The sequence below is a fragment of the Cephus cinctus genome, unplaced genomic scaffold, assembly GCF_000341935.2.
Source record: "Cephus cinctus unplaced genomic scaffold, Ccin1 Ccin1_scaffold1109, whole genome shotgun sequence".
NCBI lineage: Eukaryota > Metazoa > Arthropoda > Insecta > Hymenoptera > Cephidae > Cephus > Cephus cinctus.
Window position 1 is genome coordinate 140628 of NW_014333618.1, and position 11824 is coordinate 152451.

General features: G+C 37.9%; 2 protein-coding genes across 18 annotated transcripts; one reads left to right on the top strand and one right to left on the bottom strand.

Annotated features, from left to right (window-relative positions):
- Positions 1-174: 174 nt before the first annotated feature.
- Positions 175-7966, bottom strand: LOC107272120 (tyrosine-protein phosphatase non-receptor type 4). Of its 13 annotated transcripts, none has more exons than XM_025089371.1 (18): positions 7723-7966; positions 7154-7356; positions 6136-6347; positions 5786-5917; positions 5656-5710; positions 5375-5542; positions 5157-5277; positions 4977-5064; positions 4629-4781; positions 4259-4491; positions 3823-3993; positions 3549-3726; positions 3068-3235; positions 2815-2990; positions 2536-2735; positions 2110-2453; positions 1739-2023; positions 175-1660 (listed from the first exon to the last, which is right to left on the bottom strand). In XM_025089371.1, exons 3-18 carry the CDS (start codon positions 6283-6285, stop codon positions 1577-1579), a joined length of 2706 nt encoding a protein of 901 aa, XP_024945139.1. In that variant the 5' UTR covers positions 6286-6347; positions 7154-7356; positions 7723-7966; the 3' UTR covers positions 175-1576. The 13 variants fall into 13 exon arrangements, with proteins under 13 accessions (XP_024945139.1, XP_024945138.1, XP_024945136.1 ...); XM_025089370.1 differs by having other exon boundaries at positions 7711-7966; XM_025089368.1 differs by having other exon boundaries at positions 7687-7966.
- Positions 7967-9240: 1274 nt separating this feature from the next.
- LOC107272122 (protein RER1) lies at positions 9241-11084 on the top strand. 5 transcript variants are annotated; one of them, XM_025089416.1, is made up of 7 exons: positions 9255-9617; positions 9712-9892; positions 9991-10074; positions 10144-10248; positions 10328-10424; positions 10507-10724; positions 10855-11084. In XM_025089416.1, the coding sequence occupies exons 2-7, from the start codon at positions 9884-9886 to the stop codon at positions 10945-10947; spliced, it is 606 nt and encodes a 201-aa protein (XP_024945184.1). In that variant the 5' UTR covers positions 9255-9617; positions 9712-9883; the 3' UTR covers positions 10948-11084. The 5 variants fall into 5 exon arrangements, with proteins under 5 accessions (XP_015604430.1, XP_024945184.1, XP_024945185.1 ...); XM_025089417.1 differs by lacking the exon at positions 9712-9892 and having other exon boundaries at positions 9259-9558; XM_015748947.2 differs by lacking the exon at positions 9712-9892 and having other exon boundaries at positions 9264-9533.
- The last annotated feature ends 740 nt before the right edge of the window (positions 11085-11824 follow it).

Sequence of the window (11824 nt, forward strand, 5' to 3'; positions counted from 1 at the left end):
AGTTTCAGGTCGGATTATTCGTTGTTCAAACGTACAAAGATATGAAGTACGTTTCGAGTAAAAGAGATATTTAGAATTTGAATTTGTATCTCATATTTTTAATTCAACGTATCGCTCAAGGTTTACGAGGCTACGAGTAATACTGGAGTCATGAAAATAGGAAATGGAAGGACATTCCTATAAAATGGCTTTATTCAATCGTTGAAAAGTACAAATCAATCACGAGACTAGACAGCTACCAACTTCTTTGCAATCGAGGCTCGTCAGGCAATGGCGAGCGTTTACGTAGAAATATATATTGTTAATTGTACTTATATCGAATACTGCTTCGTACGCTTATCAGTTTTTCCCATTTGTATTTCTTATTTGTTATTCCTACGTTTCTCTCTCTTTTTCTTCCTTAATTCTTCATTTATCTTCTCTAGTTTTTCTATCTTAAATCTCCCTATTACATACTTCGTCCACGGGGAAATATTAATTATTCACAATAAGCTGCACTCAATTTTGCTCAATTGTTCCAAGAGGACTTTTGTGCTCTTATTCGGCTGGTTTACATCGCCTGGGTGGCTCGACGGAACGTTTACGTTTTTAAATGACGGTTTTTCTCCTTTTCATATAATTGGTCGTTTATACGATCGCTGTATTGTTTTAGGTACGGTCGGATTATTATATAGAAAAATATACAAGTGACACGGCGAGCGGCCGAAAAAGTCTTTTAAAATTGAATTCACAATTCTTTCTCTTTCAATATTACTCGTATTTACAAGGCACTGCTCTCCGGTCTGTTTTGTATATATATATATTTTTTCTTAAAAAAATTACTTTAACACATTCATCGCCAAAAGTTTAACTGTTCCATTAAAATTATTATCAGCCACTTGTAGGGTTTTTGTCGATACTATGTATACTCTAAATGTAAAAAAACCACTAGACAAATCACAATTGTTATACATGAATTATATAAACATCCCCATTACGGACAGACAGTCTAATTAGTACCGGCGAATTAGATTAATAGAAAATCCCTAAGTTAAAGAAAGAGAGCGAAAGAGAAATTAGAATATAATCATTAAATGCTTTGCAGTGAATGTGTTAAGGCTCTTCTGAATTGCGAGTCCTCGCGGACCTGATATGCTCGTATCGGCTCGATATCTCTTTAGTAGTGTGATTATATAAAAAGAAAGAGAGAAATTGATATATGGATAAAAAATCATCGTCCACTCCATGCTCTCTCCATTAATTAAGATTAATCTGGTCTTTGATTACGTTTAGGGCTGCTTGGGAATCCTTAGTAATCCTCGTCACGCTATAGAAACTAAGCTTAAGATGCTCTACGAAAGAAGAAGGCAGAATATTTTAGATTCGAGCTACCATTATTTTTCTTCATTTATCTTCCTTTCACTTTCTTCTTGTTCCATAGTAAAAATCGCAAGATGAGTTTCTCGCGAAAGTCGAAAGCACGAGCTTAACGTCGCGTCTCCGTGGCTCTCGTCGCGACATACACAAGAAATCTAATGCGGCCATTGATTAAAGAAATTTCGCATTCTTAGCTGCTCGGCCGGGCGGATTTCCAGTCTCACCTGCTAAACTCCGGCAGCGGCTTCGCAATGCCTTCCGTATATGCTTTGTGAACCGCTTCGCAAACGAATCTGTACTGACTCTGTAACATAAAGATTATATGATTAATTTATTGTGATAGCTACAAATTAATTTGAATATCCAGGGAAACTATACGTACAGCATTCTGTATCATCATAGCACGTTGGTCTCTCATGGAACGAACAATGTCCAAAGGATATACTGGCTGGTTGGCCTCTATCAGGCACAAGGCAGTTTCCATTAAAACAAGGACACCAGTACGTCCTATTCCTGCTGAACAGTGAACCACTGCTGGTTCAACGATACCTGTTCTTGCCGAACGGACACGTTCTGTGAATGTGGTGAACTGTCGCCAGTCGCTGGGAACACCATGATCTGGCCAGCCGCAATATTGCATGTGAGTTATGTCCCTTTCTTCCCCGGTCTAAAGATTAAAAATATATACTCGTTATAATTGATAGTCACGTTATGACTATGACGTTTCTTACTGTATTTATACGAGATACCCACGTTTATGTCGCGAAGTATGAATTCACGAAAGACAAAGGTGTCCTCGATCGTCTCAGACGTCGAGGTCAATGTAAGATTTCTCAACGTGAGAGTCTCATTCATCGCGGGCCAATACTGATGACATTTAGCGCGACCTCGTTCCACCAATGTAGTAAGCATCACAACTAATGTGCTACCAGCTTCCAATACCATCTGCCAGAAATCCGCTACCGTCGAGGACAGCGGACCCTGCGTCGCGATATAACGATTTATTATACCAGAACCGGGAATCTCCATGTTTACGTAATTCGCATTAATGTAGTCTCCGTTAACGGAACCCATTAGAATGACACGAGTAACGTCATCTAAAAGAATATATATTTATAAATATATTTAACGAATCTACCTAGCGCACTTTGATACGCGTATCAATATATTTATACTTACACGGCGATATGTCCCGGTAACGATTTTTATTTTGATTCTCTGGCTTTTTCGATTCGAGGCAAGTCAATTCTGGATTTTTTCTATACAATTGTTCGTACTGAGCAATCAGAGCACCGCTTGCTAAACCATCAGCAAGTAAGAGCATGGACTGCGCAAGTGCATCTGATCCGACTGCAGCGTGTGGTGCATCCGGTACGTATCTTTATAGGAAAATTGATAAAATTCATTAATTATCTAATAGTTGATAACAATGTCTTTCTTATAAAAGAATAACTGTACCTGTAGGGAGGTTCCTCTTCTGACGTTTCGTCGGTTCCAGCTAGCGCGTTGTAAAGTGCATTTGGTCTGACGGTCAAGGTGAGTTCGCCAATACCGGAATCTCGGGATTGTCGTATCAGGTTAACTACGTGCTCGTGTAACATTCCATTGACATCAATACCATTGATGTAGACAACCTAAATTTTGAGGTATGAGTTTCACGTCTCATGTTTCAGTGTCACTTTTATATTTGTAACTAATATGAAATACATACTTGATCACCTTCATTGAGTTTCGGGTAACAACGATCAGCTGGAGTATTGGGTGCGACCCTTGAAACTAAAATGGGCATATCCAGGTCGAGACCACCTTTCACATTGAAACCAAACCTTCCTTGTTCATCTGGTGTTAATCTTATTGTCACCAAACCATCTTCCAAAATCTGTCAAACAACCATAACATTACAAGACTGTCTTATCACGCAAAGTATCAGAAAGACTAAATGCACAAAATCGTGTAGTCTAGGATGTGACAGAATATAGGGAAAATCAGGTGAACTGATAACATTAGAATAATAAATGTACACGACTATGATACCATATTATTATCCCTAATCTGAATAGAGATCAGTTTTCAATCATTCTTTATCGCGAGTTATTGCTAACGTGTTAATATAGATAATAAGTAAGAGTTGTCGACTACAAATTTCATAAGGTTAGGGAAGGAAAGATGTTGTAGGAAATTGATTGAGGTACCTGAGGAGCTGGTGAACTTGTGGGTTCACTGTAATCCGGTAGATCATAGATATTCCTCTCGATGGTAGTGTCATCATCTGCATAGCTCAAGACCCTGGAACCGAGTACTGGCGAGAACGCACCACCCTGGGTATGGGAGCCGTTGAGCTCTTCTCTGAGGGACAGAAAACCACCCTCACTGCGTAGCCAGAGCATGCAACACAGAGACGAGAAACGTTAACATAACGCACATGCGACAAGCAGCAGCTAAAGCTGCAGAACAATTAATACTAACTCATCACTTGGATTTCCTTCACCCCAAGCCTGACGTGGTTCCCTGGATCCAAGACTCTGAACCTTATTGTCGTATGGACGTGGTGGTCTACCTGGTGGAAGTGCAATCTTGCCTTTTTCCTCGACGATCGGTGCAGAGGTAACTCCGTGTACTAGTCTCTTACTAGGCGATCTGTAATAACAACAAAGACGAGATTCTACGTAGTTCCATGATATTTTGATGAAAATCAGTTAGGTCTACCTAGTGATAACCCGGAGGAAAATCGTCATCATTCTGCAGACGCGAGATACTGTGCACTTCTTTAGCCGTCTCATAACCGACTTTTATTTTCAATTAAGAACGTCGAATCATTCGTTGTACGACAAGGTCAGATTAATTTTTATCTCAAAGATGATAAGAACTTTGGGTAGCCTATGTCATTTTGGCGGAGCCTTACCGTATAAAAGTTCGTTCAACGCGTGCACGATGTTTCCCGTCCTCTACTGTCTGGAATTCTGTGCGACCTGAGTAAGTAAATCTGCTACTGAGAGTCAAGGGGAAACGTCGCGGACGCATCTTCGGGCTGTGCAATCTGAAGAAGGTATGATGCTCCACGCACGCCTTCCACAGGTTCTTTGAGCTCCGATATGTTTGCATGTTGAAGCCCAAGAGCGTGTCGTAATTCTCTGACTGGATAGAAAGTTTTCTTGAGTTATACCATTCTTAGCGAATATTTTGCTTATCGTGTAACTCATCGTAAAGATTTATGATACCCATCTACACTAGATACTTATTTTTTTAAGGTAATTTATGAATTTAATACGCACCTGTTCTCTGCGTAGCTGTATGAAGAATTGTTTCCTCTTGAAAGAGATCTTGACAATCTTCGACCAGGAGAAGATGTTGATTCTTATGTTATTTTGGAAGACAACCAGTCCTATCGAAGTGACTCCTAATTGAATCTCTTTATTCGTAGAATCCTATAAAATGGTATTAATTGCTGTTATAATTTTTTAACTAATACAATTTACGAATGCTTTCTTTCCTTGTACATCACGTGCGTTAACATATCGTGCAATCTATTTGGAAATATACATTAATATAAATGCATGCAAAATTGTAAGTGTTCAACAGTGATCATTACATTCGCAGTGGACAACAGCAAACGTGCATACCCTTGCCTTATGTAACTCCACGCCGTACATGTCGAGACGTTTTGCATGGTCCAGGAAGTTGAACTCAGCATCCGCTGGCAACTGACCTCTGCGCAAACAAATTAATTACGTTAGTCGTTAATTAGCCCTGGGAACCAAACGGGATGAGGAAGTGACATATTTCTCGCTGATTGCTCATACTTGTGGAGTTTATGGAGCTCGGCTATTTTCTTTTCCATCTCTTCTGTTTGTCCAGGTATTAATTGTAAACGAGATAGATAACCCGGACCGTGTTCCTCTGGATGATAATCTCCTAATTCGGCTTTGGTGATTAATGAAATAAAAAGATAATTGAGATTAATGAATAGCACCTTGGAGAGTGGTCAAAATTATAGTGATTCTTTGTACTATGTAATTACATTGGACGGTATAGCTGGCTATTAAGCAAGCAGTACTCGGAGGTAGCTGTAGCCTTCCTTGAAGGATATCCCGGCGTATTTGCAGATAAAACTGATACCTAGTGTACTCCTCCTGGAGTTTACTTGGATCGGATACGTAGAACTTAACTCTAAAAAAGAACTGCCCACCTGCGAATAATAAATAAGTGTAATTATTACAATAGACCTCAGGCAACTTTGATTAAATGTCATTGTACTATTAATGCATGTTATGACTGATTAGTATTTTTTAAAATCACGACCTTTACCCTTACTTCTTATTTGCTTCTTGACCGGTTTGGCAGGGTCGAGCCAGCGCTATAAATGAAAATTATAATTGACTTACATGACTTTAAATTAAAAATCATTAAACGTTATCGAGATGATAAATACCATTACGTCCGCATTCGGACACGTGGACGGTGCAGCCCCATTATCGGCATACTGTAAGCCAAAGTAGTCCTTCTCGATAAGCTCCAGGTGTTGGAATACGAGATCCAGAAGGGCTTGACCTTTAGCTCTCTTCTGAAATAAAATACCGAGATTCTCCATAACGTTGGGTTGTGACTTTTAAGGATTCCTTGGTTTCTTATGTATTCAGAATTCAATACAAGAGAGAACTTTGGATTAGAAGAATTTGAAAAAGAATCTAATGATATACAGTATTGAAGTAAGATATTTTAATAGAAGAAGTATGTTTTAGATACTTTGAAAGCATGGAATATTTTTATTGCATGACTTACATCCAACTGGAAGGTATGTTGAGTGTCATCAAGAAAGACAACAGTGGCTGAAAGGGATTTGAGTCTACGATCTCGCGCCAGCTCAGCACCACGAACGTGATAGCTCCCGCTGGAGCCACTCAGGGCTCGTCGGGATACGCTTTCGATCATCTCACGTATCCGAAGGCGACTCAACCACCCTCGCGACACCACCTCTCTGCCGTGCAAGCCACCTAGTGCAACAGAAAACAATGCAGCTAGTAAACCTTCGATAGAAAAACACTCTTCGCTATCAAGTTTTAGGATGGTCTTTGAATGAGAATAGCCACGGAACATAGTTAAAGGGTCAAATTGAAATTTAAGGGTTTAAATTGAAGCTTAGAATACATGTTAATATAAGTTAATATATGTTAATGGATCTAAGCAATCAGCAGTGTTGCTTCTTATCAAAAGGTTAATAGGGAATATGCTGAAGTAAGCCGAGAACTATTTTTAAAACCATTAATGGTGCAACAGCTCTATCTCACTCTCTCATGCTTTTTAACTTTTTTCTCTCTCATCCCCTCTTTTCCTCTCTTGTTCCTCCCTTTGGAATCCAAGCATGAACAAAAGTGTAATTACATTCCACAGATGTCATCGGGACTAAATTTACTGAGTTTTTGGGTCAGTGATCCAGCTTATTATATAACTGGCCGATACAACCAGACTGTTCTCAAAATAGTCCGGACACTAGCCAATGTAGCATGATTCAAAAAACATTGGAGCAAATCATTAGCCCTTAGGAGAAACACATATTCTATAGATTTCTCTTTACAATATGACAATATATATAAACATAGTATTTAAAAGTCCATCCGGTTTCAAACATAATGTATAGAATCAAGAAAAATATGAAAGATAAATATATTGTCATAAATCCATATTTTTAATTCTAACAGATCTACAAAATGAAACGAGTATAGCACCACTGGATTAGAAAATGCTATACAATTTTACCAATTAGAAAATCAAATAAATGTCTTCCAAAACATCTACTTACATTCATGATACAATAAGACTCCTCGGTATCTCTTCTTTTGCTAACAAACTTTATAAATTGGATGGTACCAATGTCTCTCAATTAAAAGTAGTCATTCATCAAAACCATTAATAGAATAACACACTGCTCCAATCTGGCTCCAAAACTGTCTTCCAGAAAAAACTCAAGACTGTTCAAACTTGTCCATGGCCCAACAAAACAAACTAGAGCACAAAACGTGATTACTAGAGAGTTCCTGACTGAAGGTTCTTTCATAAAATTTCAATAAGATTCTAGAATATTTCTAAATACAATAGCAGCTGAGTAAAGGCGTCAGAACCGTAGGGCTCATTCTATAATCGAGGATGTGTAATAGCAATGAGAAGCCTCATCGCAGCAACCACGAAGTGTATCAAGGAGTCTAAATTCTCTTTAAACCTTATTAGTCTTTCTTCTATTAATGTAAAACTTCACTTTCACTGACTACGCGCGTCGATCTATCAATGCGAGATCCAACGGGGGCCATACAATGTAACTCGTGGGCGAGAACTCACTCAAAAGAAACGCGCAGAACGGACCTCACGGCTCACCAATAGAACCACTATGCTAATAGCAGTTAGTGGCTGCTGTTGCTTGCTGTCACAAGCTCATTTCGTAACTGGCTTCCCGGTGGCGAAGATATGCATTCGCGTGAATAACTTTCGGAGCTGCCCCATCACGCGTGTGGCACTATACTATCGTCGCATAGTAAATACGAACAGCAGTGAGCATTTTGGCTATGTAATGCGGTGAAAGTAAACTCCAGTAGTAAAGCGACATCGACATATCCAAGACGTGAGGAAGTTCCTGGGTTCGCATATGAGCCAAACCGAAGGCAACCGATGACCATGCAGGGCGCTGCTGGTGCGCGTGCCCCGATTACACCAGTAAAATAACTGACAATTAATCGGTAGGAACTGCCGCGCCCTGTTCTCGGAATTATTCCTGATGCGCTCATTCAGCAACTTAGTATACTTCTTTGATTACTTTGGAAGTTCGCTTTAGTCTTTTTTATTACTCTAGGCAAAAATTATACGGGAAAGGGCTTGGTGGTTGTATTACGTTGAAAAATCAATATGGCTTTCTCAAAACAGGTGGGGATACGACAATGGTGGTCACGTGACGCGAATCAAGGATTGTGATTGGCTCGCGGACGGCGGGATAGCAATAATGAATTTTATAATCGTGTCTGAATGATTCTATCTGTTGGTGAAATAACTGAATATTAAAAGTTTATAAAAAAAATGTTGTTTGTTTTCCTTGAAATAGTTCAGAACTGTAAAATTTTACCGTCGAAAATTGAACGCCATAGCGGGAGAACATACCGGGCGAGGAGGTGATTACAAGATTTCAAGTTCTTTAAAGAATACATATAACTGTTTGAAATAGTAAACAATGATACCGATATGTATAGATACGATATAATTATATAATTAACTCCATATCATCTGTGTAGTGATAAATTTTCTCCTCTTCGTTATTACATACACTGTCTTACCGGGAAGTCGCGAATCATTGTAATGACAACAATTTTAATGTTATTCAACAGCTAAAACGAAAACTTGTTTATGATTTACTCAAGACTATGTTATACTGTCAGTATATATTCTTATCTACATAATCTAACGTCATGAAAAACTATTATATCATAGCTACACCTAAAAGACGAAAGATAAAAACCCACGTTACTACCGGAAAAGGAAGTGAAACTCATCAAAAGTCAGAATGCCACGTAGCCGACGTTCTCACAACTGAGCCCACTGAGGAATCATCATGACACTCCATGGAATAACTATATGCAGATATCCTTAAAATCAAGTGGAATCACGTGTTGGTATATCCACGTTGTATTTCCCATTCATATTATCTACTTCCTCTTCAAATAAAACATTTGGAATATCGATCATACCATTGAAGTCATTTCAAATTGAGAGTACTGGTCTGCCTATCTAATGTAAGGTAAAGTTATTATTTCAACATCACTATGGAATAACGAAGAGACCAGATAATTATTTGATACACGTTTCAGTTAAAAAGAATATGACGCAGAAGTAAATCATAGATGGATTAGATACGTTAAAGGTTTCGCGGGTCCGCCATAATAAGTACTGAGAACCAATAACAACCAGCCAGCGTCACTGAGTTTTGTGAACTCACGCGAGCACGATTACTCGCCAAGTTTCTCGACTGTGCCCCTGTGTGTCCCTGAAGACAAGTTCCTGAATCCGGTGCACTTCAATTTATGTTTGATAACCAATTAGCCGTGCATAGTATGCCGTTAATTTTGTGCGTTCACCTTCGTCAAACATAGGTTGTTATATCACGTTTGTGAGCAAGTTCCCATCAGCACGGCCGAAATCAGGTAAAACCTGAAGCTATTTTAGAAGGTGATTTTACGAGGTTAGGATGAGGAAGTATTATCAGTATCTTCGTCCTGATGGGATAGGTGAGGATAAGAAGTCAGGACTGATGTGCTCAATTGTTTTCTGGCATATGTAGTCTTGTGGGGAGTCAATTTTGTAATAGAAAATATTTGGTAGTAGGTTAATTAAAGGAAGCCAATATGACACTTTAATGAGCTTAAGTTGCTGGTTATCAAAGTGCTACGCCAAGATTGGAATAATTGCTGATGGACAGTTTAACTGTGGGGATAAAGAACAGATAGAATACGTTCCGGAGCAGTGGATATTTAACTAATACAATTTTGTAACAATGGATGATGTGATTCGAACTTACTTTAAAAGTTTCTTAAAGAATTTCATGACAGCTGAGAAGGATTCATTGGTTTTAATTTGTTTTATATTTATGGGTAATTATAGATAGATACAATGATGCAAGATGAAGATTTGAGTGGTCCACCAAAGCGTAATGTGTTCAGTCAAGCAATAACAAGAATATCGCAGGTTGGTGTTATAATCTATGCAAAGAAACTAAGTAAATCTTCTATTAATACTTGCACATTATATTTTCAGATTTACCAAAATTATCTTGATCTTTGGACACCCCATGCCATATCAAGGTGGATATTCGCTGTATTCCTCTTAGCATTATTTCTCTTGCGTATAGTACTCACACAGGTAAATTTAAAATTACTTGGATCAAATAATTTTTATATTATTCACTATGTGTCATTTTAAAACACGTTATATTTTTCAGGGTTGGTATATTGTCACGTACGCACTAGGAATCTACCACCTTAATTTATTCATTGCTTTCCTCACGCCAAAAATAGACCCGGCGATGGACTTCGATGGTAAGTAAAACATCACGTCCTGTATAAAATCCTCATACAGAATATAAACTACAAACTGGAATTTCTACGCGACACTTTGCAGACGGAGAAGGTCCTGAATTACCAACGCGATCAAACGAGGAGTTCAGGCCGTTCATAAGGCGCCTACCTGAATTTAAGTTTTGGTATTCAGTCACGAAATCAACACTGTTTGCCCTCGTTTGCACATTATTTGATTGCTTCAACATACCAGTGTTCTGGCCAATTTTAGTAATGTACTTTATCACGTTATTCTGCATCACAATGAAGCGGCAGATAAAGGTAATTTATTCGCGTAAATTTGTATAACACTACAACCTTATCATTGATAACCAAATCATTAGCATTATGCTATAGATTGAAGTATTCCTAATGATGTTGATACCTACTAATTAATTTCTTGTCTTTTCAGCATATGATAAAGTACCGATATCTGCCATTCACGCATGGAAAACCAAAGTATCAGAATCACGAACAAGGTTCACGATTAACGGCTCCAAAGTGAATAAATTAAATTAATAGATCACAGAAGAAGAGAAAACAGGAACCACAGAGAAAGAAAAAAAAATAAATTCAACCCAGATGGGTATAAAAGATAAAAAACAATCTTAATGAATAAAAGAAGTATGCTTGTATATCGTACATCAGTGTGCGTAGTTTACAATAACAATTCACGATTATATCAGAAATAGGATAAAAATTGAAGGAAATGTCGAAATTGGACTAAAGGTACAACGGTTCGAGGGTCAAGAAAGACAAATTGGTGCACTGTAGACGATGTAAAACCGAGAAAAGAATGTCTTAATATATTTGTATCATAAATCTTGTACAAAGTATTGTTAGGTCTTACGTAAACGTGGACACGTCAACAATATGAACAGTATGCAGTTGTTAATGTAATGATTAAATTATCGCTGAATGTAAAGAATGGTAATTACAATAAGATTCGTAAAATAACGATCATGAGAACGTTCCTCTTTTGCTTTCTATCTCTTCATATCCGACGTATCGAGGATCAATACATCTTCGCAAATACACGATATATCAATAACACAAACAGCAGAATTAGTTTCTGGCATTAAAAAAGAAAAAAAATGGAAGAAGAATGAAAACAAATCCTAAAGGATTATTTAATATTACTTTATGTGCAATGCTCATTAAAGCGATATACGAAGATAACTCTAGTGACGCTTTATTGAGATACCTATCCCAAGGAATTCTCAAAGTACTAAGATTAAGTAAGGAATTCGAACGATCAGGTACAGTTTTCATTATTTCAGTAAAAATTGTCCGTAATGAAGGATCTAGAAAAATTCAATGTCCTGAGATATTTTAAGTCAATGTTAAGCATATCGAAATACCGATACCCGTTCACAGCAATG